This window comes from Pipra filicauda, unplaced genomic scaffold, assembly GCF_003945595.2.
Source record: "Pipra filicauda isolate LSUMZ 115617 unplaced genomic scaffold, ASM394559v2 scaffold749_size132029_pilon, whole genome shotgun sequence".
Taxonomy (NCBI): domain Eukaryota; kingdom Metazoa; phylum Chordata; class Aves; order Passeriformes; family Pipridae; genus Pipra; species Pipra filicauda.
In genome coordinates, this window is record NW_024104919.1 from 18,380 (window position 1) to 44,169 (window position 25,790).

At 57.0% G+C, this 25,790-nt stretch overlaps 2 protein-coding genes and 1 long non-coding RNA gene across 3 annotated transcripts; all 3 read left to right on the forward strand.

Moving 5' to 3' along the window:
• Window positions 1–3,494: 3,494 nt before the first annotated feature.
• Window positions 3,495–5,874, forward strand: LOC113985477 (class II histocompatibility antigen, B-L beta chain-like; the record flags this gene model as incomplete). Its single annotated transcript, XM_039389604.1, has 5 exons — window positions 3,495–3,595; window positions 4,108–4,377; window positions 5,073–5,354; window positions 5,623–5,729; window positions 5,835–5,874. Coding segments are annotated over 5 exons (769 nt in total), but the record flags the coding sequence as incomplete, so codon positions are not given.
• Window positions 5,875–12,099: 6,225 nt separating this feature from the next.
• Window positions 12,100–24,776, forward strand: LOC113990517 (class II histocompatibility antigen, B-L beta chain-like; the record flags this gene model as incomplete). The annotated part of the gene is made up of 6 exons (XM_039389595.1): window positions 12,100–12,184; window positions 12,682–12,737; window positions 17,084–17,300; window positions 17,908–18,189; window positions 18,708–18,814; window positions 24,756–24,776. Coding segments are annotated over 6 exons (768 nt in total), but the record flags the coding sequence as incomplete, so codon positions are not given.
• Window positions 13,875–14,226, forward strand: LOC113989438. Its single transcript, XR_005566564.1, has 2 exons — window positions 13,875–13,940; window positions 14,051–14,226. It is a non-coding gene; the product is annotated as an uncharacterized LOC113989438 (long non-coding RNA).
• Window positions 24,777–25,790: the final 1,014 nt, after the last annotated feature.

The window sequence follows — 25,790 nt, forward strand, 5'->3', positions numbered from 1 at the left end:
TTCCAGTATGATCCCAGTTGCCCCCCGTGTGGTTCCAGTTGCTCCCATTCACCCCTTCTGTGCTTCCAGTCACTCCCAGTATGATCCCTGTCACTCCCAGCCACTCCCTGTAGATCCCACTTGCTTCCAACAGGCTCCCAGTCACCCCCAGTATCATCTCAGTCACTTTTAGTCATACCCAGTATCATCCCACTATGATCCCAGTCACTCCCACTCTGATACCAGTCTCTCTGAGTAGGATCCAAGTTACCCCCTGTATGGTCCCAGTTGCTCCCAGTCACCCCAGTCAAGTTCCACTCCCTCCCAGTCCCTCCCAGGACCATCCCAGTAGGATCCCAGTGACACCCCAGATGGTGGCACTCACACCCAGGATGAACCCAGACATGCCCTGGCACTCCCAGGATAAAGCCATTTGCCCCCAGCAGGGTCCCAGTTCCTCCCAGGCACTGACTGTGGTTCCAGTTACTCCCAGGATGATCCCTGGCACTCCCAGTCACTCCCACTATGATCCCAGTCAGTCTCAGTATGATCCCACTCACTCCCAGTATGATCCCACTCACTCCTGGTCTCTCCCAGTATATCCCAGTTGCAGTCAATGTGGTCCCACTCACTCCCAGTTGCTCCCAGTAGCTTCCAGCATAATCCCAGTTGCTCTCAGCCACTCCCAGTCACTCCCAGTGTGGTCCTAGTTGCTCCCAGTTTTTCCACTGTGATCCCAGTTTCTCCCAGTTGCCCTAAGCAGAGACCCAGTTGCTTCCAGTGTGATCCCTGTCTGATCCCAGTCTGATCCCAGCAATATCCCAGTATTATCCCAGTACAATCACAGTTGTCCCCAGCATGGGCCAAGTTGCTCCCAGTTGCCTCCAGCACAGATCCAGTCAATCCAAGTGTGATGCCAGTCTTCCCCCAGCATGGTTCCAGTCAATCCCAGTTGCCCCATTGTAGATCCAGTCACTCCCAGTCACTCCTAGTGTGGTCCCAGTCTTCCCCCAGTATGATCCCAGTAACCTCCAGCGTGATCCCACTTGCTCCCAGTATATCCCAGTTGCACCAACATGGTCCCAACTGCCCTCAGAATGCTCCCAGTCACTCCCAGTATGACCCCAGTCACCCTCACTGTGGGCCCAGTTGTCCCCAGCATGGGCCAAGCTGCTCCCAGTTGCCTCCAGCACAGATCCAGTCAATCCAAGAGTGATCCCAGTCTTCCCCCAGTATGGTCCCAGCCAATCCCAGCTGCACCACTGTAGATCCAGTCACTCCCAGTTGCTCCCAGTTGCCCCCCACATGGTCCAGGTCACTCCCAGTGTGCTCCCAGTCACCCCCACGATGGTTGCAGACTCTCCCAGTAGATCCCAGTTGTCCTCAGCATGCTCACAGTCATACCCAGTGACTTCCACTTGCCCCACGATACTTCCAGTTCCCATCAGTACGATCCCAGTCTCTCCCAGTCACTCCCAGTCTATGCCAGTTGCCTCCAGAATGCACCCTGGCAATCCCAGTCACTCCCACTTTCTTCCAGGATGATCCCAGTTGCTCCAAGTATGTCCCCAGTTGGCTTCCAGCATGGCCCCAGTGGCTCCCAGTTCCCCTCTGGGTAGTTCCAGTCACTCCCAGTATGATCCCAGTCACTGACAGTCACTCCCAGGATGGTTCCAGTGTGGTCCTGGTCACTCCCACTAGGATCCCAGTCACTCCCAATTGGATCCCAGTTGCCCCCAAGGTGGTCCCAGTTGCTCCCAGTATGATCCCACTATGAGTCCAGTCACCCTCAGTACAATCCCAGTAACTTGCAGACACTTCCAGTATGACTCCAGTTTGATCCCAGTCATCCCCAGGATGACCCCAGTCACCCTCACTGTGTCCCCAGTTTCCCCTAGCATGGGCCAAGCTCTCCAACTGTGATCCCAGTATGATACCAGTACTCCCCAGCATGGTCCCAGTTGCTCCCAGTTTCTCCCAGTGTGATCCCAGTTGCTCTAAGTTGTCTCTAGGATTGACCCAGTCTCTCCCTTTAAGATCCCAGTCTGATCCCAGGATGAGCCCAGCAGGGGCCCAGCTGCTCCCAGGATGACCCCAGTTGCCCCCAGCGTGATTCCAGTTGCTCCCATTCACCCTTCCTATGGTTCCACTCACTCCCAGCCACTCCCAGTATATCCCAGTTGCCCCCAACATGCTCCCAGTTGCTCCCAGTATGATCCCAGTTGCCCCAGTTCTGGTCCCGCTGGCTCCAGTCCAGGTCTCGGTGTATCCCGGTGTCCCCCCTGTCCCCCCACCCCGCTCTCACCCCCTTTTCTCTCCCCACAGAGCTCCTGAGCCACCGGCGGCCGCAGCCCCTCCCCGTGGCCTCGGGCCCAGCCGGGACCCCCCAGTCCAGCCCCGCACGCACTTTGGGGGGGTCGTGTGTTTCCCCCGGTCCTGCTTTTGTTCACACCCCAGCCGACTGCTCCCAGTGTTCCCAGTAAAGCTTCCCAGTTCTCTGCAGTCCCTGTTTTTGGGGGGGCAGTGAGGGGGTTCTGAAAATCCCAGGAATGGGGGGGTTTGGGCACTTCCCGACCCACAAAATCCTTTGAACAGGGCTTTTGGGGACATTCAGACCCCAAAAATCTTGGAAACATGGGGGCTCTCCTAGATCCCAGAAGTTACAGGAACATCGTGGTTGGGGCACTCCCTGACCCCAAAATATTGGAAAAGAGGGGCTTGGACACTCCTAGACCATAAAACTCATGGGAATAAGGGGTTGGGGCACTCCCAGACCCTAAAAATCCCCGAGAAAGTTTGCTTGGGCACATCCAGAGCCCAAAATATTGGAAAAGAGGGGACTGGGCACTCCCAAACCCTAAAAATCCCAGGAAGAGTGGGATTTGGAAAGCGTCACACCCCCAGAATCCCAGGAACTGGAGGTTATTGGGCACTCGGGGACACCCAGAACCTCATTCCCACGTATCCAGGTCAACCCAAACGCCAAACCCAGGAATCCGGGAACTCCCAAAACCCACCCCGGACCCCCCAAGAACCGGGCAGGGTCAGCAGCAGCAGCCAATGGGAGCGAGCGCTGCTGGAGCGTCATCAGCTGCCGGGCAGACCCGTCCGGAACGGAGCCCTCCCCGAGCTCAGCCAATCAGAGAACGCCCTCAACTCATTTTGGGGGCCCGTGGGAGCTGCGGGAGCCCTGGCTGGGCGTTTTTAGGTTGCCCTGAGCTTTGGGAGCCCCGTATGGGCATTTTTGGTGGGCCCTGAGCTCCCCCCTCCCTCGCAGCCCACGGACCCCCCCGAACCCCCCAGCCCCGGGGCTGCCGCGGGGGCCCCCAACGGCCCTCAGCCAATCCCAAAGCGCCCACGCCGCCCGCGCCCAATCCCAGCGCGCCGCGCTGATGACTCATCAGTCGCCGGGAAGACGCCTCGAAAAAAGGGCCCCACCTGCGCCCTCAGCCAAGCCCAGCGCGCCCCAAACCCCCCAAAACGGCGCCGCCCGGCTGGTTTGGGGCTGTCAGCAGCTGTCCGGCGCTTGGCATGGAGCGTGTGCGGGGAGCTGGGGCCGTGCTGGCGGTGCTGGTGGTGCTGGGAGCCCCCCCGGCTGCGGGCGAGGAGCTGTCGGGTGAGCGGGGGGGGCGGGCAGGGGGGTGGGGTGGGAAAAGGGGGGAAAGAGGGGAGAAAAGAGGGGTTGGGAGCCCCAAAAGTGAGTGCGAGGGGGGTCGGAAGGCCCAGAGTGAGTCGGAGGGTGGTGGGAACCCCAAAGTGAGTGCGGGGGGTCTGGGGATTGTGGGGACAGTGGGAAAGGAGTGGGAGAGGGGGGAAAGGGGTGGGTGGGAGAGCAGGCAGAGGGGTGCCATGGCGGTCCCTGGGTGTTTCTTGAGCCCTGGAGCAGTTCCTTGGGGCTCTGGGGGGGTCGAATCCGCAGTGGGGGGGTCCCCAACCACCCTTGTGCATCCCCGGGGGCTGATGGGGAGGGTTCCCCCCCAGCCAAGAGCTGGTGCTGGGGCGTCCGTGGGGCAGAGGGGATGGGAAAGGGGGGTCCGGGGTGTCCCCCTGAGCTCCCAGCCTGCTGTGGGGGGATGGGGATGATGGGGGTGGACGGGGCACCCCCTGACCCGTGTCTTGCACACACAGGGGTGTTCCAGTGGATGGGAAAGGCTGAGTGTCACTTCATCAACGGCACCGAGCGGGTGAGGTATGTGGACAGGTACATCTACAACCGGGAGCAGTACGCCCACTTCGACAGCGATGTGGGGGTCTATGTGGGAGACACCCCATATGGAGAATTCTGGGCCAGGAAATGGAACAGCAACCCCGTAATTCTGGAGTACGAACGGGGTGAGGTGGACAGGCTCTGCCGGCACAACTACAAACTTGGTGCTCCGTTCATCGTGGAGAGGAGAGGTGAGCGTGGGGCAGAGCGGGTCCCCTCAGCCCCTGCCCCGGGAATGACCCTGGAGCCCTTCAAACCCTCCCTGGGAATCATCCCAGACCCCTCAGGCCTCCCTGTGCCCTTCCCTTGGCCTGTTGCCCCTTCCCAGTTCTTTCCAGTCTCTCCCAGTCCTTCCAGTGCCCCCTAGTCTCTCCTAGTCCATTCCACTTTTTCGCACTCCATCCCAGTCCATCCCAGTCTCTCCCAGTGCCCCCCCCGCGTCTCCACCCCGCTGGAGCCACCGAGCTCCCGCCCCTCAGCCAATCCCAGCGCGTGTCTCTGATGACGCTCCAGTTGCCAGGCAGACCCAAACAAAGACTTCCCTCACCAGGACTCAGCCTCCCAGTCCCCATTGCTTCCTTCCCAGTCCAGACCAGTCATTCCCAGTCCTTTGCAGTCATTTCCAGTCATTCCTAGTCCCCGTCACTCCATTCCCAGACCCTCTCACTCCATTCCCAGTCGTTCTCACTTCACTCCCACATCTCCCAACTCTCTCCCCAGTGCCTCCCCAGCCCAGCCCCTTCTCCCCCACTCTATTCCCAGTGCCTCCCACTGCCATCCCAGTCCCTCCCACTCCCATCCCAATACCTACCAATGTCCTACAAGTCCTCTCCCCTCCCTCCCAGTGCCCCCCAGCTGAGCCCAGTGTCTCCCCCGTCCCTCCCAGTGCCCCCCAGCGTGTCCATCTCGCTGGTGCCGTCGAGCTCCCAGCCCGGCCCCGGCCGCCTGCTCTGCTCCGTGATGGATTTCTACCCTGCGCCGGTGCAGGTGAGGTGGTTCCAGGATGGGCAGGAGCTGCCGGAGCACGTGGTGGCCACCGACGTGGTCCCCACCGGGGACTGGAGCTGCCAGGTGCTGGTGCTGCTGGAAATCCCCCCCCGGCGCGGGGTCACCTACAGCTGCCAGGTGGAGCACGTCAGCCTGGAGCACCCCCTCAGCCGGCACTGGGGTACGGCCCGGCCCACCCAGCACCGGGGGGGCAACTGGGGGCGACTGGGAGGGAGTTTGGTGGGTGCTGGGGGTGCTGGGAGAGGGTTGGAGTGTCCTAAAGGGGCTGGGAGGGGCTGGGTGGGATCCCTACAGGGGCTGCAAAGGGACTGGTAGAAGGTTTGAGGGACCCCCGGGTGGGCTGGGGGAGAGCGGGCCGGGCTCTGTGGGGTGCCGGGTGGTGCGTGGGAGGAGGTTTTGGGGGTGCTGACCCCCCCGTCTCCCCCCAGAGTTGCCACCGGACACCGTCCACAGCAAGATCCTGGTGGGGGTCGGGGGCTTCGTCTTGGGCTTGGTCTTCCTGGCGCTGGGGCTCGGCTTCTACCTGCGGGAGAAGGTAAAGGGGGGTCCCCAAATGGGGGTCGTGTCCTACCCTCTGCCCACAGCCTCTGTTCCCCCCCTGCCTCCCACCCCACTCTCACCCCCTTTTCTCTCCCCACAGAGCTCCTGAGCCGCCGGCGGCCGCAGCCCCTCCCCGTGGCCTCGGGCCCAGCCGGGACCCTCCAATCCATCCCCACCCGCACTTTGGGGGGTGTCAGGGACTGGAACAGTTAATGATTTATGCATTCTAAGAGACTTCTGCAGGCTTTTGACTTTCTGATGGGTAACTGGGCCCATCCCCCTCCTCCAGTGCAGAAGATGTCAAGCCCCCAAAAGGCGGGAAGAGCCGAGTTTACCACGCCCTCCACATGAACTCTGTGCCAAAAAGGGGGACACCCCCCTATGGAAACAACTCCCCGCCTTGGGGGAGGTGCAAAGGATATGGATATTGACTGGTGACTTTGGGGGTTTGGGGGGTATTTTTCCTTCTTTTCCCCTCCCCACCTGTGGATCCAGACCATTCCTTTTACATGGCTGGATCCAGTGGGCAGTGACTATTTACGTTTTTACCAATCTCATCTTTTCTTTTTCCTTGCTCTCCCTTACTCTTACCCCGTCTTTCTCTCCCCTATGCATTTTTCTCCTCCCCTGAAAGGTTGGCCTTGTTATATGACAGCCCCCAAAATGCTGGCACACCTGTTGATACAGAATTGTTAAAATAAACCTTGTCAATATGTTTTCAGACACCGATTATTTAGTGTCGTTTCACTTTAATCCACCCCAAGGGAATTATTGATAAAACCTGAGTTACCCCCCCCGCCTTTTTCCTGGGGCGGGTCGTAACAGTCACTGCTGTCCCTGTGATGTCACTGGTGCCCCTGTGATGTCACTGCTGTGCCTGTGATGTAACCGATGTCCCTGTGATGTCACTCCTATCCCTGTGAGGTCACTCCTGTTCCTGTGATGTCACTGCACTCTTTGTGATGTCACTGCTGTCCCTGTGATGTCACTGCTGTGCCTGTGATGTAACCGATGTCCCTGTGATGTCACTCCTATCCCTGTGAGGTCACTCCTGTCCCTGTGATGTCACTGCACTCTTTGTGATGTCACTGCTGTCCCTGTGATGTCACTGCTGTGCCTGTGATGTCACCGCTGTCCCTGTGATGTCACTCCTGTCCCTGTGAGGTCACTCCTGTCCCTGTGATGTCACTGCAGTCTTTGTGATGTCACTGCTGTGTCTGTGATGTCACTGCTGTTCCTGTGATGTCACCATTGTCTCTGTGATGTCACTGCTGTGTCTGTGATGTCACTCATGTCCCTGTGATGTCAGGGCTGTCCCTGTGATGTCACTGCTGTCTTTGTGATGTCACCAATGTCCCTGTGATGTCACTGCTATGCCTGTGAAGTCACGGCTGTCTCTGTGATGTCACGGATGTCTTTGTGATGTCACTACTGTGCCTGTCATGTCACCGCTGTACCTTTGAAGTCACGGATGTCCCTTTGATTTCACCGATATCCCTGTGATGTCATCACTGTCTCTGTGATGTCACCGATGTATATGTGATGTCACCAATGTCCCTGTGATGTCACAGCTGTCCCTGTGATGTCATCGATGTCTCTGTGATGTCATCACTGTCTCTGTGATGTCACTCCTGTCCCTGAGATGTCACAGCTGTCCCTGTGATGTCACTGCTGTTATTGTGATGTTGCCGGTGTCTCTGTGACGTCATCGATGTCCCTGTGATGTCACCTCTGTCTCTCTGATGTCACTGCTGTCATTGTGATGTCACTGCTGTCCCTGTGATGTCACTGTTGTCTCTTTGATGTCACTGCTTTCTCTGTGATGTCACCGCTTTCTCTGTGATGTCACCACTGTCTCTGTGATGTCACTGCTGTCCCTGTGATGTCACCGCTTTCTCTGTGATGTCACCGCTTTCTCTGTGATGTCACCGATGTCTCTGTGATGTCAGTGCTGTCCCTCTGATGTCATCAATGTCCCTGTGATGTCACCGCTGTCATTGTGATGTCACCACTTCCCTGTGACATCACCGATATCCCTGTGATGTCACCAGTGTCCCTGTGATGTCACTGCTGTCCCTTTGATGTCACTGCTGTCTCTGTGATGTCACCACTGTCTCTGTGATGTCACTGCTCTCTCTGTGATGTCACCGCTTTCCCTGTGATGTAACTGCTCTGCCTGTGATGTCACTGCTGTCTCTGTGATGTCAGCACTATCCCTGTGATGTCACCAATGTCTCTGTGATGTCACCGCTGTCCCTGTGATGTCACTGCTGTACCTGTGATGTCACTGCTGTTATTGTGATGTCACTGCTGTCCCTGTGATGTCACCGATGTTTCTGTGATGTCATCGTTGTCCCTGTGATGTCACCAATATCCCTGTGATGTCACCGCTGTCACTGTGATATCACTGCTCTCTCTGTGATGTCACCGATTTCTCTATGATGTCACCGATGTACCTGTGATGTCACTGCTGTTCCTGTGATGTCACTGCTGTCCCTGTGTCGTCACTGCTGTCTTTGTGATGTCACTGATGTCCTTGTGATGTCACCGATGTCTCTGTGATGTCATTCCTGTCCCTGTGATGTCATCAATGTCCCTGTGATGTCACTGCTGTCATTGTGATGTCACTGATGTCCCTGTGATGTTACCGATTTCTCTGTGATGTCACCGCTTGCTCTGTGATGTCACTGCTGTCCCTTTGATGTCACTTCTGTTCCTGTGATGTCACTGCTGCCTCTGTGATGTCACCAATGTCCCTGTGATGTCACTGCTGCCCCAGTGATGTCACTGCTCTGCCTGTGATGTCACCACTTTCTTTTTGATGTCACTGCTGTCCCTGTGATGTCACCGCTGTCTCTCTGATGTCACTGCTGTCCCTGTGATGTCACTGCTCTGCCAGTGATGTCAGCGATGTCTCTTCAACCAGACTGCAACCACCACTTTTCAATCAGACTGTGACCACCACTGTCAACCAGACTGCAGATCACCACTCTCGACCGAACTGCAACCACCACTCTTGACCAGACTGCACCACCACTCTCACCAACAGGGGTTTTTCCCCTCTCCCTTTACTTTGGGCTCAGGGGGCCCAACAAACACCACTCTGTTCATGCCCCAGGGTGCTGGGTTATACATTAGGGTTTTGTGGGTTAAAACCAACTGTTTGTCTGTATAATCGTACTTATTGTGTTATTTTATGAAATTGTTATTCTGACTTATAATCTCTCTTTTGGGTTGAGTTCATTTCCCCTGCTGGTTTACCTTTAAACCAGCACAATCAGACTGCTGAAATTACCAGGGTATTACTCTGCTCCCCATTGCTGGCAAAATCCTGGCAAGAATACTCTTGAACAGACTAACACCCGCTATAGCAGAAGGAATTCTCCCTGAAAGCCAATGTGGTTTCAGAGCCAACAGGAGCGCCACAGACATGGGATTTGTCCTCAGACAACTGCAAGAGAAGTGCAGGGAACAGAACAAAGGTCTCTATGGAACCTTTGTTGACCTCACCAAGGCTTTCGATACTGTGAGCAGGAAAGGTCTGTGGCAGATTTTGGAACGTTTAGGTTGTCCCCCCAAGTTCCTTAAAACAATCATGTCACTCCATGAGGATCAGCACAGCCAAGTCAGTTATGGCAATGCACTTTCTGAGCCCTTTCTAATAACCAATGGTGTGAAACAAGGCTGCGTTCTTGCTCCAACCCTATTCACAATCTTTTTCAGCAGGATGCTCCAAAGGGCCACGGCAGACCTCGAGGATCAGGACGGGATCTACATCTGATACCGTACTGATGGAAGCCCTTTCAACCTAAGGGGACTGAAGGCCCACACCAAGACCTTAAACCATCTTGTCCAGGAGCTGCTTTATGCTGATGACGCCGCCCTCGTCGCTCACACAGAAGCAGCTCTGCAGCGTTTAACATCCTGCTTTGCAGACGCTGCTGAGCTCTTTGGGCTGGAAGTCAGCTTAAAGAAGACAGAAGTTCTCCATCAACCTGCACCTCAGGAAGTCTTCCATCATCCCCACATCACCATTGGCCAATCAGAGCTCAAATCAGTCCAGCAGTTTAATTACCTAGGGAGCCTCATCTCCTCGGATGGTGAGATTGACGGAGAGATGGACAACAGGTTAGCAAAGGCATAGAGAGCTTTTGGAAAACTCCATAAAAGAGTTTGGTGAAATAAACACTTGAAGAAAAGCACAAAGATCAGTGTTTACAGAGCCATTGTGCTGTCTACTCTCTTATATGGATCCGAATCATGGGTCATCTATAGCCACCACCTGCGACTCCTCGAATGCTTCCATCAACGCTGCCTCTGTACAATCCTAAACATCCCCTGGTCAGATGATGTGACCAATCCATCTGTTCTAGAACAGGCAGCAGTCACAAGCATTGAGGCCACGTTGCTGAGAACACAGCTGTGCTGGGCAGGGCACGTCTCCAGGATGAAGGACCAACCACCCCCTCCCTAAGATCGTGCTCTGTGGTGAACTTGCCACCGGCTGCCGCAAGAGAGGAGCCCCGAAGAGGAGATACAAGGACTGCCTGAAACAACATCTCAGCCTTGGCCACATTGATCTTCATCCCTGGTCTACTCTGGCCTCCAGTCGGGAGGTCTGGAGACACCCCATCTCTAACGCTGCTGCTTCCTTTGAGAACGCAGCAGGATCACCATCGAGGAGAAAAGACAACGCAGAAAGAACCGTGTCCTGTCGATCCCATCCAAGGAGTCTTTCTGCTCTGCCTTTTGCAACTGGACGTGTCTGTCTCGTATTGGCCTCTTTAGCCACCAGTGTGCTTGTAGCAAATGTGGGCAGAGCCCTTCCCAAATCTTCGTTCGCGAAGCCCAGCCATGATTTTGGATATTAATTTGGGAGTCTGGACTCATTGGTTTATTTGGTTCTGGAACTGGTCTTTGGTTTATTTGGTTTTGGAAACAGGTATTTGGTTTCTTTTGTATAATGGGTACTTCAGGTTGCAAAGAAAGAATCTTGAAGAAATCCTTTCTGCTATTTTGGATATTAACTTGTGATTTCTGGACTTATAAGTTGATTTGGTTTTGGAAACTGGTGTTTGGTTTATTTTTGTATTCTTGAACCATTGGAAACAAATTGGGACCCCTTTGGAGGGACAAAGCTGTTGATGCTCCAGGGGTTCCAGGACCCTGAGGATTCCAGTGCCCACTGAAAGTTATTCAGGGAGATCCTCTCGGTCCCTGGATGCGGGGAGTTCCAAGCAAGATCCCTGGGATTTTATTAATACATTAAAAAGTTTATAAAAGTTATATAAAAGTATATAAAAGGTGTACCTAACAACATAGAAATGGAGCTCTATAATATAATATGATTGACTTATAAAAAGTTGTGATAGAACTGTAAAAGAAGAGGTGTGATGCCTCAGAGTTTTTTGGAATTTTTAACTTTGGTAGATTTTAGAAGTAGTGGTGTAGTGATTGTAGATTTTAATGGAGCTGCATTCTATCCCTTACCCTGTAGCATAATGTTTGGACATCCCCAACCCTGTTACCCCATCCCATATCAACCCCTCTAAATCCCGTTAGCGCGTTTAGTCTTCTTTTCAAGGCAGAATTGTAGAAAAGCCTGGACCAGAAGACATCCCACAGACACAGCCACCTTCAAGCCCAGAACTCGGGAGGAGCTCCAAGGACTGTGGGAGCTGCGAAGAAGATGAAGCTGAGGAAGAAGGGGTCCCAAAGACCCCAAGCCCAATTCCCAAAGGGGTGTGTCGGGGGCAGAACGGGGCAGAAGTGGGGGGTGGAGAGATCTGGGGTTGGATGGACCTTGTTCTAAAATCCCAGAGCCACTGCCTGGGGGGTGCCCGTCGTGTGTGTTCCCCTGGCCTGAGGCTCCACTACAGGACCTGCTCTCTTTATCTCATCTCATCCACTCCCCTGGCCTGGAGTCTTTTCCTCTGCGCTCTCTTGAGGCAACGGGGACTGGACCTACCAGGTGCTGGGGATGCTGGAAATCCCCCCCGGTGCCGGGTGGAGCACGTCAGCCTGGAGCACCCCCTCAGCCGGGACTGGGGTACGGCCCGGCCCCCCCAGCACCGGGGGCACACTGGGAGGGGGGTGAGGGGCTCTGGGGGCCCTGGGGGGAACTGGGAGGGAGTTTGGGGGGTAAGGGAAAGGGTCTGTGGGGGAATGGAGAGGCTGAGAAGAGGTTGGTGGGTGCTGGGAGGGCTGAGAGGGGCTTTGGGGAGTCCTGGGGGCAACTGGGAGGGAGTTTTTTGGGAGCCTTTTGGGGATGGGAGCCCCCTCAGCCAAGCCCAGCGCGCCCCAAACCCCCCAAAACGGCGCCGCCCGGTTGGTTTGGGGCTGTCAGCAGCTGTCCGGCGCTGGGCATGGAGCGTGTGCGGGGAGCTGGGGCCGTGCTGGCGGTGCTGGTGGTGCTGGGAGCCCCCCCGGCTGCGGGCGAGGAGCTGTCGGGTGAGCGGGGGGGTGGGAAAGGGGGGCAAGAGGGGAGAAAAGAGGGGGTGGGAGCCCCAAAAAAGTGAGTGCGAGGGGGGTCGGAAGGCCCGGAGTGAGTGGGAGGGTGTTGGGAGCCCCAAAGTGAGGGGGCGGGGTCTGGGGATTGTGGGGCCGGTGGGAAAGGGGTGGGAGAGGGGGGCAAGGGGGTGTGGGAGAGCAGGTAGAGGGGTGCCCTGGGGGTCCCTGGGTGTCCCTTGATCCCTGGAGCGGTTCCCTGGGGCTCTGGGGGGATGGGATCGGCATTGGGGGAGTCCCCAACCCCCCCTGTCCATCCCTAGGGGGTTGATGGGGAGATTCCCCCCCAGCCAAGAGCCGGTGCTGGGGCGTCCGTGGGGCAGAGGGGGGTGGGAAAGGGGGGTCCGGGGTGGCCCCCTGAGCTCCCACCCTGCTGGGGGGGGCTGGGGGATGATGGGGGCGGGACGGGGCACCCCCTGACCCGTGTCCTGCACACACAGGGGTGTTCCAGAGGATGTTCAAGGCTGAGTGTCACTTCATCAATGGCACCGAGCGGGTGAGGTTCATGGAGAGGCACATCTACAACCGGGAACAGCAACTGCAATTCAGCAGCGATTTGGGGGTCTATGTGGGGGACACCCCGTTTGGGGAGATCCAGGCCAGGAACTTGAACAGTCTCCCAGGAAGGCTAGAGTATGCACGGTCTGCTGTGGACACGTACTGCTGGCCCTACTACGAACTTGATGCCCCGTTCAGCATGGAGAGGAGAGGTGAGCGTGGGGCAGAGCGGGTCCCCTTGAGCCCTGCCCCGGGAATGAAGCTGGAGCCCCTCAAACCCTCCCTGGGAATCAGTCCAGACCCTTCAGCCCTCCCTGTGCCCCTTCCCGTGGCCTTTTGACCCATTCCAGTCCATCACAGTCTCCTCCACTCCTTCCAATGCCCCCTAGTCTCTCCTAGTCCATTCCAGTTTTTCGTGGTCCATCCCAGTCCATCCCAGTCTCTCCCAGTGCCCCCCCCGCGTCTCCACCCCGCTGGGGCCACTGAGCTCACGCCCCTCAGCCAATCCCAGCGCGTCTCTCTGATGACGCTCCAGTTGCCAGGCAGACCCAAACCAAAGAGTTCCCTCACCACGACTCAGCCTCCCAGTCCCCATCGCTTCCTTCCCAGGCCAGAGTAGTCCATCCCAGTCCTTCCCAGTCACTTCCAGTCCCTCTCGATCCATTCCCAGACCCTCTCAGTCCATTCCCAGTCGTTCTCACTTCACTCCCACATCTCCCAACTCTCTCCCCAGTGGCCCCCCAGCCCATGCCCTTCTCCCCCACTCTATTCCCACTCCCTCCCACTGCCATCCCAGTCCCTCCCAATGTCCTCCAAGCCCTCTGCCCTCCCTCCCAGTGCCCCCCAGCTCAGCCCAGTGTCCAAGGGCAACTGGGAGGGAGTTTGGTGGGTGCTGGGGGTGATGGGAGGGGGTTGGAGGGTCCTAAAGGGTCTGGGAGGGGCTGGGTGGGATCCCTGCAGGGGCTGGGAAGGGACTGGCAGAAGGTTTGAGGGACCCCCGGGTGGGCTGGGGGAGAGCGGGCTGGGCTCTGTGGGGTGCCGGGGGGTGCGTGGGAGGAGGTTTTGGGGGTGCTGACCCCCCCGGCTCCCCCCAGAGATGCCACCGGACACCGTCTGCAGCAAGATCCTGGTGGGGGTCGGGGGCTTCGTCTTGGGCTTGGTCTTCCTGGCACTGGGGCTCGGCTTCTACCTGCGGGAGAAGGTAAAGGGGGGTCCCCAAATGGGGGTCGTGGCCCCCCCCTTGCTCTCCCACAGCCTCTGTGCCCCCCCTGTCCCCCCACCCCGCTCTCACCCCCTTTTCTCTCCCCACAGAGCTCCTGAGCCGCCGGCGGCCGCAGCCCCTCCCCGTGGCCTCGGGCCCAGCCAGGACCCTCCAGTCCAACCCTGTCCACACTTTTGGGGTGTCGTGTGTCCCCCCGGCCCTACTTTTGTTTGCACCCCAGCCGGCTGCTCCCAGTGTTCCCAGTAAAGCTTCCCAGTTCTCTACAGTCCTGGTTATTGGGAGACAACTGGGGGACTCCGAAAATCCTGGGAATAAGGGGGGTTTGGGCACTCCCAGACATTGAATATCCTGGGAAAATAGGCGTTTGGAGAAATGTCAGGCCCCCAGGACAAATGAACAGGGGTGTTGGGCTCTCCCAGATCCCATAATATTGGAAAAGAGGGGCTTGGACACTCCCAGACTCCAGAAATCCTGAGAACAGGGGGTTTGGACACTCCATGACGCAAAAAATCCTGGAGAAGGGTAGTTTGGGCATATGCAGAGGCCCAAAATCCTTGCACAGGGGGATTTGGGCACATCCAGATCCCAAAATATTGAAAAAGAGGGGATTGGACACTCCCAGACTCTAAAACTCTTGGGAACAGGTCAGTTCGGGCACTTCCAGAACTACGAAATCATGGAGAAAGGTGGTTTGGACATATCCAGTGCCCAAAAATCCTGAGAACAGGGCCCTTTGGTACTCACAGACCCTGAAAATCCTGGGAAGAGGGGAGTTTGAGCACTTCCTGATCCCAAAATATCAGAAAAGAGGGGCATGGACACTCCCAGTCTCCAGAAATCCTGGTAACAGGGTGGTTTTGGCAATCCCAGAGCCACAAAATCCTGGGAAAAGGGGGGGTTGTTCAAATGTCAGCACCCTAAACTCCCATAAACGGGGGGGTTTGGGCATTGTCAGCCCCCAAAAATCCTGGAAAAGAGAGGTCTAGCTGCTAACAAACCCCAAAAATTGCGAGAACGGGGACTTGGGAATTCTCAGATCCCCAGAATTGTGAGAATAGGCAGGGTTTGGGCACTCCTAGACCCACAAAGTCCCAGGAACAGGGGTTTATAAGACACTCCCCCCCAAAATCCTGGAGAAAGGTGGTTTGGGCACATCCAGAGCCCAAAATATTGGAAAAGAGGGGCTTACACACTCCCAGACCCTAAAAGTCCTGGGAACAGGGAGGTTTGGGCACTCCCAGAACCACAAAATCCTGGGAACAGGAGGTTATTGGGCACCAGCAGCCACCCAAAACCTCATTCCAACGTACCCAGGTCACCCCAAACCCCATCCCCAGCAATCCTGGAACCCCCAAAACCCACCTTGGACCCCCCCAAGGCCCGGGCGGGGTCAGAAGCAGCAGCAGCCAATGGGAGCGAGCGCTGTTGTTGCGTCATCAGTTGCCGGGTAGACGAGTCCCGAACTGAGCCCCGATCGGGCTCAGCCAATCAGAGACCGCCCTGAGCTCGTTTTTGCTCAACAGGGGCACTCCCAGACCCCCAAAATCCTGGAGAAAGGTGGTTTGGACACATCCAGACCCTAAAAATCCCGGGAACTGGGGGTTTGGACATTCCCAGCCCTCCAAAAACCAAGGAACAGGGCGGTTGGGAACATTCAGACATCAAAAATTTTGGGGACATCAGGGTGTGGGTTCTCCTAGACCCTTAAAATCCCAGGAATATGGGGTTTATGGCACTCCCAGATCTCTAAATATTGGAAAAGAGGGGTCAGGACACTCCCAGACCCTAAAACTCCTGAGAACTGGGGGGAGGGTGGATATATTCAAACCCCAAAAATCCGAGGAACAGGGGGGTTTGGGCACCTTCAGACCCAAAAAATCCTAGGAAAATGGGGTTTGGACAAATGTCATCCTCCTAAACCAGCATGAACAGGGGGGGTTGTGCTCTCCCAGCCCTCAAAACATCCTGGAAAAGAGAAGTTCAGGTACTCCCAGGCCCCCAAAATTGTGAAATCAGAAGGGTTTGGGCACTCCCAGACACCAAAACATTTAAAAAGAGGAGTTAGGACACTCCTAGACCGTAAAACTCCTGGGAACAGGGGGGCTTGGGCACTCCAAGACCCCCAAAATTAGGTTATTAGGCACCCGCGGCCACCCAAAACCTCATTCCAACGTATCAAGATCACCTTAAATCCCATCTCCAGGAATCCGGGACCCCCCAAAACCCACCTTGGACCCCCCCAGCCCCGGGGCTGCCGCGGGGGCCCCCAACGGCCCTCAGCCAATCCCAAAGCGCCCACGCCGCCCGCGCCCAATCCCAGCGCGCCGCGCTGATGACTCATCAGTCGCCGGGAAGACGCCTCCAAAAAAGGGCCCCAACTGCGCCCTCAGCCAAGCCCAGCGCGCCCCAAACCCCCCAAAACGGCGCCGCCCGGCTGGTTTGGGCTGTCAGCAGCTGTCCGGCGCTGGGCATGGAGCGTGTGCGGGGAGCTGGGGCCGTGCTGGCGGTGCTGGTGGTGCTGGGAGCCCCCCCGGCTGCGGGCGAGGAGCTGTCGGGTGAGCGGGGGGGGCGGGCAGGGGGGTCGGGTGAGAAAGGGGGGAAAGAGGGGAGAAAAGAGGGGTTGGGAGCCCCAAAAGTGAGTGCGAGGGGGGTTGGAAGGCCCGGAGTGAGTGGGAGGGGGGTGGGAGCCCCAAAGTGAGGTTGGGGGGGTCTGGGGATTGTGGGGGCCAGTGGGAAAGGGGTGGGAGAGGGGGGCAAGGGGGTGTGGGAGAGCAGGCAGAGGGGTGCCCTGGGGGTCCCTGGGTGTCCCTTGATCCCTGGAGCGGTTCCCTGGGGCTCTGGGGGGGTCGGATCCACATTGGGGGGTCCCCAACCCCCCTGTCCATCCCCGGGGGGCTGATGGGGGGGTTCCCCCCCAGCCAAGAGCCGGTGCTGGGGCGTCCGTGGGGCAGAGGGGGGTGGGAAAGGGGGGTCCGGGGTGGCCCCCTGATCTCCCACCCTGCTGTGGGGGGCTGGGGGATGATGGGGGGGACGGGGGAGCCTCTGACCCGTGTCCTGCACACACAGGGGTGTTCCAGCACTTGACAATGTACGAGTGTCACTTCATCAACGGCACCGAGCAGGTGAGGTTCGTGCACAGGTACATCTACAACCGGGAGCAGTACGTGCACTTCGACAGCGATGTGGGGGTCTATGTGGGGGACACCCCGTATGGGGAGGAGATGTGGGCCAGGCCGCGGAACAGAGACAAACAATTCATGAAGCGCATGCGGGCTGTGGCGGACACGGTCTGCCGGCACAACTACGAGCTGGTCACCCCGTTCAGCGTGGAGAGGAGAGGTGAGCTTGGGACAGAGCGGGTACCCTCAGGCTCTGCCTCGGAAATGGCCCTGGAGCCTCTAAAAACCCTCCCTGGGAATCACCCCAGACCCCTCAGTCCTTCATGTGCCCATCCCCATGCCATTTTACCCCGTCCCAGTCCATCCCAGTCTCTTCCAGTGCCCCCCGCGTCTCCACCCCGCTGGGGCCACCGAGCTCACGCCCCTCAGCCAATCCCAGCGCGTCTCTCTGATGACGCTCCAGTTGCCAGGCAGACCCAAACCAAAGAGTTCCCTCACCACGACTCAGCCTCTCAGTCCACATCGCTTCCTTCCCAGGCCAGCCCTCTCATTCCCAGTCCTACCCAGTCATTCCCAGTGCCTCTCACTCCATTCCCAGACCCCCTCAGTCCATTCCCAGTCGTTCTCACTTCACTCCCACATCTCCCAACTCTCTTCCCAGTGCCCCCCCAGCCCATCCCCTTCTACCCCAGTCTATTCCCAGTCCCTCCCTCTGCCATCCCAGTCCCTCCCAGTGCCATCCCAATCCCTACCAATGCCCTCCAAGCCCTCTGCCTTCCCTCCCAGTGCCCCCCAGCTCAGCCCAGTGTCTCCCCCGTCCCTGCCAGTGCCCCCCAGCGTGTCCATCTCACTGGTGCCGTCGAGCTCCCAGCCCGGCCCCGGCCGCCTGCTCTGCTCCTTGATGGATTTCTACCCTGCGCCGGTGCAGGTGAGGTGGTTCCAGGATGGGCAGGAGCTGCTGGAGCACGTGGTGGCCACCGACGTGATCCCCAACGGGGACTGGAGCTACCAGGTGCTGGTGCTGCTGGAAATCCCCCCCCGGCGCGGGGTCACCTACAGCTGCCAGGTGGAGCACGTCAGCCTGGAGCACCCCCTCAGCCGGCACTGGGGTACAGCCCGGCCCCCCCAGCACCGGGGGCACACTGGCAGGGGGACCGGGGGGGAAAGGGGGCAACTGGGGGCGACTGGGAGGGAGTCTGGGGGGGAACAGGAAGGATTTGGGGGGCAATGGAGAGGCTGAGAAGGAGGTTGGTGGGTGCTGGGAGGACTGAGAAGGGCCTTGGGGAGTCTTGGGGGTAACTGGGAGGGAGTTTGCAGGAGTGGTCTGGAAAGGCTGGAAGGAAGTTTGTGAGGTCTTGGGTTGACTGGGAGGGGTTCAGAGAAGTCTTGAGGGGGCTGGGAAGTGACTTGGAGGGGTTTTGGGGGGTGCTGGGAGTGATGAGAGGGGGGTTGGAGGGTCCTAAAGGGGCTGGGAGGAGCTTGGTGGGATCCCAGAAGGGCTGGGAAGGGACTGGCAGGAGGTTTCAGGGAGTCCTGGGTGGGCTGGGAGAGACTAGGATGGGGTTTGTGGGGTCCTGGGTGGTCTCTGGGAGGTTTTGGGGGTGCTGACCCCCCCGGCTCCCCCCAGAGATGCCACCGGACACCGTCCACATCAAGATCCTGGTGGGGGTCGGGGGCTTTGTCTTGGGCTTGGTCTTCCTGGCACTGGGGCTCGGCTTCTACCTGCAGGAGAAGGTAAAGGGGGATCCCCAAATGGGGGTCGTGTCCCCCCCCTTTCCCACAGCCTCTGTGCCCCCCCTGTCCCCCCACCCCGCTCTCACCCCCTTTTCTCTCCCCACAGAGCTCCTGAGCCACCGGCGGCCGCAGCCCCTCCCCGTGGCCTCGGGCCCAGCCGGGACCCCCCAGTCCATCCCCACAATGAGTTTGGGGGGTCGTGTGTCCCCCCCGGCCCTGCTTTTATTCTGACCCCAGCCGGCTGCTCCCAGTGTTCCCAGGAAAGCTTCCCAGTTCTCCCCAGTCCCTGTTATTGGGGGGCAGTGAGGGCAGGGGGGAGGGGATCCCTGTCACAGCTTTACTTCTTCTAAAAAACCAAGCAGGAATTTTTCTTTCCCCTGCCCCTCTGGAAAAGAAAGATGTTCAATGGGGGAGGGGGCTTTGCCTTGGGTGACTCACACCCCCAAAAGAACTGGCCCAGCCCACATTGCAGGTTGGGAACCCTCAGAAGGCTCTGGGGGGGTGGAGTTTTTTGCTTTCTCCTGGGCAAAGGGCAAGGCCCTTCCCTTTGGCCTTAACTCAGGCCAGGGGTGTGTTGGAGAGGCTGCGAGGTCCTTTTGTTCTCGGCCTGCTCATCTGGCTCTTTGCTGGTTCCCGTTTGCCTTCGTTTCCTGCGCCCTGTTCTGCCCCCAGCCCGGACCTGCTCGGACTTCATGGGAGAGGTTTGACCCCCCTAGAGAGGAACCTTTTGGGGAGGAGGTCGCCCTTTCCCTCCTGCGCTCCCGTGTTGGCAGTGGCATGTGTTCATCGGCCAAAAGGGGGAATTCCCGGCCACAGCCAGCCCCAGACAGCGGGAGTTTCGTGGGAAGAGCCCCTTTTTCTCCTTTTCCACTTTTTCCCCTTTTTGTTGTTCTGCCAATACACAGATATCCTTTAATAAAGAGCTGTTATTTTTCCTTTCTCCATACTTCCTCAATTGGAGTCTCTTCATTTCCGATTTACAGTTGCTTAGAGGGAGGAGTTTGGTTTTCCTCATAACTCATCTCCCTCAGCAAAACACTTCAGTCTCATCCAACTGAGACAGAGGTGCTGCCCCATGCTCCTGCCCTTGCCATTGAACATCCCCACATCCCAGAGCCCCAGCAAGAGCCCTGAGGAATGAGGCAGGCACAGGATCTCCCTTCCCAGGGCTGGGGGTCAGGCCTTGGCCCTTTGCAAGAACAAAACAAAGCCAGATTTATTCAGCATCAGAGACCCCGGGACTTTGCTTGTCCCCACCTGTCTTCACTGCCTCCACTTTTTGGCTCTAACTGGAAGCAGGGGACAATTTCTGAGTGCTGGCCCTCAGTGGGACCCATTAACGCCAGGAGAAACTGTGGACTTGGATCTGACTTGGAATTCTTCAGAGGTTTCTTGAACTTGCTCTTTGTCTGATGTTCAGGGACTCATCCCCAACCCCCGAGGGTCATTCAGTGCCTGGGGCTGTGTCTGTGCTGCTGAGCTGGGCCGGGCTCCTGGCACACAGGGAGCTCCTGGCAAGCGGGCAGCGCTGCAGAGAGACAGCTCTGCCCAGGAGCAGCTCCTCTGCACAGCCCAGCAGGGCTGAGGGCACTGCTGGAGGTTTCTAAGAGTAATTTTCAAGAAATGCAGCAAGGCAGGGACATCCTGAAAGGGAAGGATCCTGTACTTCCAGTGTTCTGCTTCGGGTTCCCTGGGACGGGCAGTGAGAAAGATCAATTCATGTCTCCATTCAGGAGGAAGCATGGAAAATCCAAAGCTGTTCTTCTTCGAGGGCAATGGCACAGGGAGTGTCAGAAATCAACCCCCTGGGCCTCACAGGCAGCAGCAGTGGTGCTTTTCCAGCCTCCTCAGGGTTGCTCTGACGTTACCATCAGAGCCTGCCCAGCCAGAGGTGCCCCTGGCACCAGAGTGCCCTGTGCTGGGAGGGCTCTGCAGGGCAGAGCTGAGCACCCAGGGCTGGGATGGGCTCTGGAGGCACTGCCAGGGCCCAGCCCTGGGCACAGGGAAGCAGCTGCTGGCAGGGACAGCTCCAGGCAGCAGAGCCTGAGCACTCCTCTGCATCGCCCTCTGCTCAGCTGCACAGGGAAAGAGGGAAGAGTTGGGAGGAATTGATTTTGCAAGTGGAGTCTTCACAAAAACCCACTTTTTTTTCCAGGCATCTTTGAAGTGGATCATCCAGCAAGAGAGAGGTGCAAATAGCACAGGGAACCTGTGTGCTGAGCAGCAGGTCACTTGTGGGCAGAGCAGCGCTCCTGAGTCTGCACTGGGGCACAGGGAGCCCTTTGGGACCTCAGAGCTGTCCAGGGTTCAGGCTGAGAGCAATGGGGAGGGTGAGAATTCCTGCCCGGTCAAGGAAAGTGCTCTCGCTGAGCAGCACAGAGCTGAGTTGAACAAAGTTCCCCCAAAGAAATCCAAAGAATTTGGAGGAGATTGTAAAGCAGCAGAGGATTGACTCAAGGCAGCCCTGCCCTGACTGTGCTGCCTCTCCTGTCCCCTCCCCAGCGCGGGACGCGCAGAGGCCGCCCGGCTCCCCCCAGCCAAGGCCTGCCGGGCCCCGCCAGCAGCGGCTGCTGGCCCAGTCACTCCCAGTCACTCCCAATTGGATCCCAATTGCCCTCAAAGGTGGTCCCAGTTGCTCCCAGTCCCCCCCAGGATGGTTCCTTTCCCTCTCAGGGACTCCCAGTCTGAGTCCAGTCTGGCCCCAGGCACTTTCAGTCACTGCCTGGAGGAGGCCATTTGCCCCTGAATGGTCCCAGTTGCTCCCAGGATGATCTCAGTATGTGTCCAGTATGTGTCCCAGTATGACCCCAGGAACTTGCAGACACTTGCAGTACAAATCCAGTTTGATCCCAGTCATCCCAGTATGGTTGCAGTCCCTCTAACATACTCCCAGTAGTATTGCAGTCACTCCCAGTATGGTCCCAGTATGACCCAGCAGGGGCCTGGCTGCTCCCACTCTGATCCCAGTTGCCCCCAGTGTGGTTGCTCCAGGATGGATCAGGAATGGGGACCCCTCTGTGCCCCCCCCTTGTGTCACCCTGTTCTGAGGGAGCTTTGGGGGGACAGCTGCACCCAACACGGCATCCAACACATCCCAAAGTGTACTGGGACCCCTTTGAACCAGCCAGGAGATGGGCAAGGCAAGGCAAGGACGGAGCCTCGGAGCCACCAGCACGCTGTCCCCAAAGGCTGGGCTGGCACAGAAGCCCAGAGTCCATGAGCTTGGCAGAGACTTGGGAGATCAACCGGGGTCCAGCCTACGCCCCATCCCCAGCACGTCAAGCAGACCACAGCACTCAGTGCCATGGCCAGTCTTTGCTTAAACACCTCCAGGGACGCTGACTCCACCACCTCCCTGGGCAGCCCATTTCAATACCTAATCCCTGTTTCTCTCCAAAAAGTCCTGCTCCTGTCCCTGACAAACAGCCCCTGACAGGCAGGTCCTCGTGTCCTCTTGTCCTGTCGCCTGTTGCCTCGGAGAAGGGGCTGACCCCCACCTGGCTCCAGCCTCCTGTCAGGAAGTTGTGGACAGGGAGAAGGTCAGCCCCGAGCCTCCTCTTCCCCAGGTTGGAGAAGCCCAGCTCCCTCAGCTGCTCCTCACAGGCCATGCACTGCAGACCCTTGCCCAGCTTTACTGCCCTGCTCTCCACCCACTGCAGCCCCTCAAGGTTCTCCCTGAATTGAGGGGCCCAGAGCTGAACACAGCACGCCAGGGGTGGCCTCACCAGTGCCCAGTCCAGCAGAAGCATCACTGCCCTGCTCCTGCTGCCACATTATTAACAAGACAAAATTAACACAGACAGTTACTGAGGCTCTCCCTATCTAGGGAAAAGACAAGAAAAGGACAAAAACTGTGACTAAGTATCATGCAAAGTGAGAAATCAAGAACCAATAGAAGAGAGAAGAAGAATTCCTGCAGAGAACTGGTAAGCCAATGGACAGGAATTCCTTTGTCTGCTAAAATGTAAAAAGAGTTAAAAGTTTTGAGAACTGATGTACAGGTGTTAGAGAGCAATTCCTGTGTCCCTTCAGTGCTGAATGAAGTAGGGTCACCTCTGGAACCCAACCAACTGCTCAGAGATTTTATTCCCCGGCTTTCCCTGACAGTTTCTGGGGACCCAGATGAGACAAAGCAGCGCCGACAGGGCAGAGCAGAGGAATCGTTGGCCCTGCAGCGTGTACCAAAGGAGTTTTGGGGAGATCTTCCAGTGCCCTGGTCTGGAGAGTTCACCACGCCTTCTTTTCTGGGAAAAAGAACAGGCCATGAATTTTGGGTCCTTGATTTTAAGGCCTTTTGCCTGCACATAAGGCACAGCACTGGGAAGGACGCAGCGTGAGGCTGAGAGGTTTCTGTCCTGGTTTGTGGGCTTGGGTGAGATTGGGCCAGAATTACAGGACACCTGTAAAATCTGGGCTTTGGGAAAGGTTGGGGAGGGTTGGGAAAGGTGTTCAAAGGGTGGTTTTGCCTGAGGTGTTAAACATGGGAGTGGGTCTGTCTTCCCAATTCCCAAGAGAAGAGATCCCAGAAAGCTCCCCTGCAGGTTGTGTTTTAAGGAACAGGAGAAGAGACCGAGGGTAAGGGGTTTCTTTCCTGGAGGGAAGGGCTGTCGTTCACTTGCAGGAGCCCTGTGCTGAAATTGCCAGTCTGACTGCCCAAACTGAACACAGCTGAAGATTCCTGCCAGACAAAAAGGGCCAGGACAGAAAGCTCTTGCTGCCCATGGAGTGCCCAGGGTGGCCCCCCAACTGCATCTGAAACCTGAAGGTTCCAGGCTTTCTTTCCTGGGGGAAAGGCCGTGACATCCCAAAGAGTCCCGTGGCAGACAGGTGGGGCTGCACTGTGGGGGTGTGAGGTGTTGGTTCTTTGGTTTCCAGAGGCCATTCCAGAATGGAGAGGATAGGCCAGAATGGATAGGACAACAAAAGGCCCAAAGCACATGGGTTGGTCTGCACTATGGTGTGGGGTGTTGGTTCTTTGGTTGCCAGGGCCTATTCTGGAATGGAGAGGACAGGCTGTGACAAGAAGTGCCTGTCAGAACTGCAAAGACGGACACACAAGAATCTTATGTGGGCATATTCTCTGCTCTGCCCTGCACATCTTTTTGCTGGGGTCAAAACTCAGCCTCTCTGTTTTCCTCTCCTAAGGGACTTGTTCTTAGACATCCCTTTCCCCTACGCTCCTTTCAAAAGCCCTCCTGGCAATTCCCAAGCCTGTACCCGGCTCTCATCCCCTCTCTGGCTCAGAGCCCTCAACTTCTCTTGCAGAGAACTGGGCCTGTCAATCCATCATCCCTTTGGCTGGCTGTGTTGGGGAGGGGTTTGGATCATACTGAAGCTGAAACCACGACACCGTTGAAAGCTCAACAAAACTGATATTTATTAGCAAGAGGTGGCCAACAAAACGAACACACCCAAAGGAGAGGAAGGAAGAGAGAAATAAGCCCCTAGTATGACCTCCCCCAGTCACCCAGCTGTTGCCCATAGAGTTATCTCACTGACCTAGAATGCCTGTAATTACCAATGGCAGAAGCTGCATCCTTGGAGAGTCAGTAAGTTCACAAACTGGCAGGCGTCCCTGCCAAAGGCAACATTGTCCTTGATGTGAAGCTTGCTCCCCTCCAAAAAAAGAGCTATCTGCTTTTATACAATTAATTGAGTGACCTCAACCTTGGCAGGTGTGGCCAGCACTGCCCAGCCCGAGGCCCTCAGTCCCACCCCTTGGTTATGTCAGTGCATCTCTTCTGCGCACACGTGGCTTTCCCTGCGCCTGCCTATCTGTACCAGGGTGAATTTATGCTGATACTTTTGGTCTGTGTTTGGCCCCAGCCACCTGCAGGAGTTTATATTCTCCCTGCCAAGTTCACTGATAAAACAGTGAATTCATCCTTGGAGGGAGAACTTGTGTATAAACTGTTTTAATTGGCGTTCTGTGATTGGCCAGTTGTCCTCCAAGGTCGCTTGAAGGAGAGATTGAGGAGGAGGATGAGGAAGGCTCGGCCCCAGACTCAGTTAAGAAAGACCCCCAAAACACACTGTGTGTGCGTGAGGGGATTTCCAAAGTTCTCACATGTGCTCAGAAGAGATGCACTGACATAACCGGGGGTGGGACTGAGGGCCTCGGGCTGGGCGGTGCTGGCCACACCTGGGAGGCTGTGGCCACTCAGTTAATTGTATAAAAGTAGAATAGTGTTTTCTTGGGAAGAGCTAACTTCACACCAAGGACAACGTTGCCTTTGGCAGGGATACCTGCCAGTTTGTGAACTTACTGACTCTCCAAGGATGCAGCTTCTGCTCTGGGTAATTATAGGCCTGCTAGGTCGGTAAGAGAACTTTATGGGCAACAGCTGGGTAACTGGGGGCTTATTTCTCTCCTCCTTCCTCCCTTTTGGGTTTGTTCGTTTTGTTGGCCACCTCTTGGTAATAAATACTGGTTTTTGTTAAGCTTTTAACGGTGTCTTGGTTTCGAGTTTCAGTATGGTTTTGAACCCTCCCTAATACAATCAGGAACAGTGTGGTCAGCAGGTCCAAGGAAGTGATTCTTCCCTTGGACTCAGTGCAGGTGAGGCCACACCTGGAGTGCTGTGTCCAGTTCTGGGCCCTCAGTTCAGGAAGGACATTGAGGTCCTGGAGCAGGTCCAGAGGAGGGCAACGAGGATGGGGAAGGAACTCAAGCACAAGTCCTATGAGGAGAGGCTGAGGGAGCTGGGGTTGTTCAGCCTGGAGAAGAGGAGGCTCAGGGGAGACCTCCTCACTCTCTACAGCTACCTGAAAGGAGGGGGGAGCCAGGTGGGGGTTGGTCTCTTTTCCCAGGTAACCATCAGCAAGACAAGAGGGCTCTGTCTCAAGTTGTGCCAGGGGAGGTTTAGGTTGGATATTAGAAAGAATTTCTTTTCAGAGAGGGTGGTCAGACATTGGAATGGGCTGCCCAGGGAAGTGGTGGATTCCCAGTCCCTGGAGATTTTTAAAAAGAGACTGG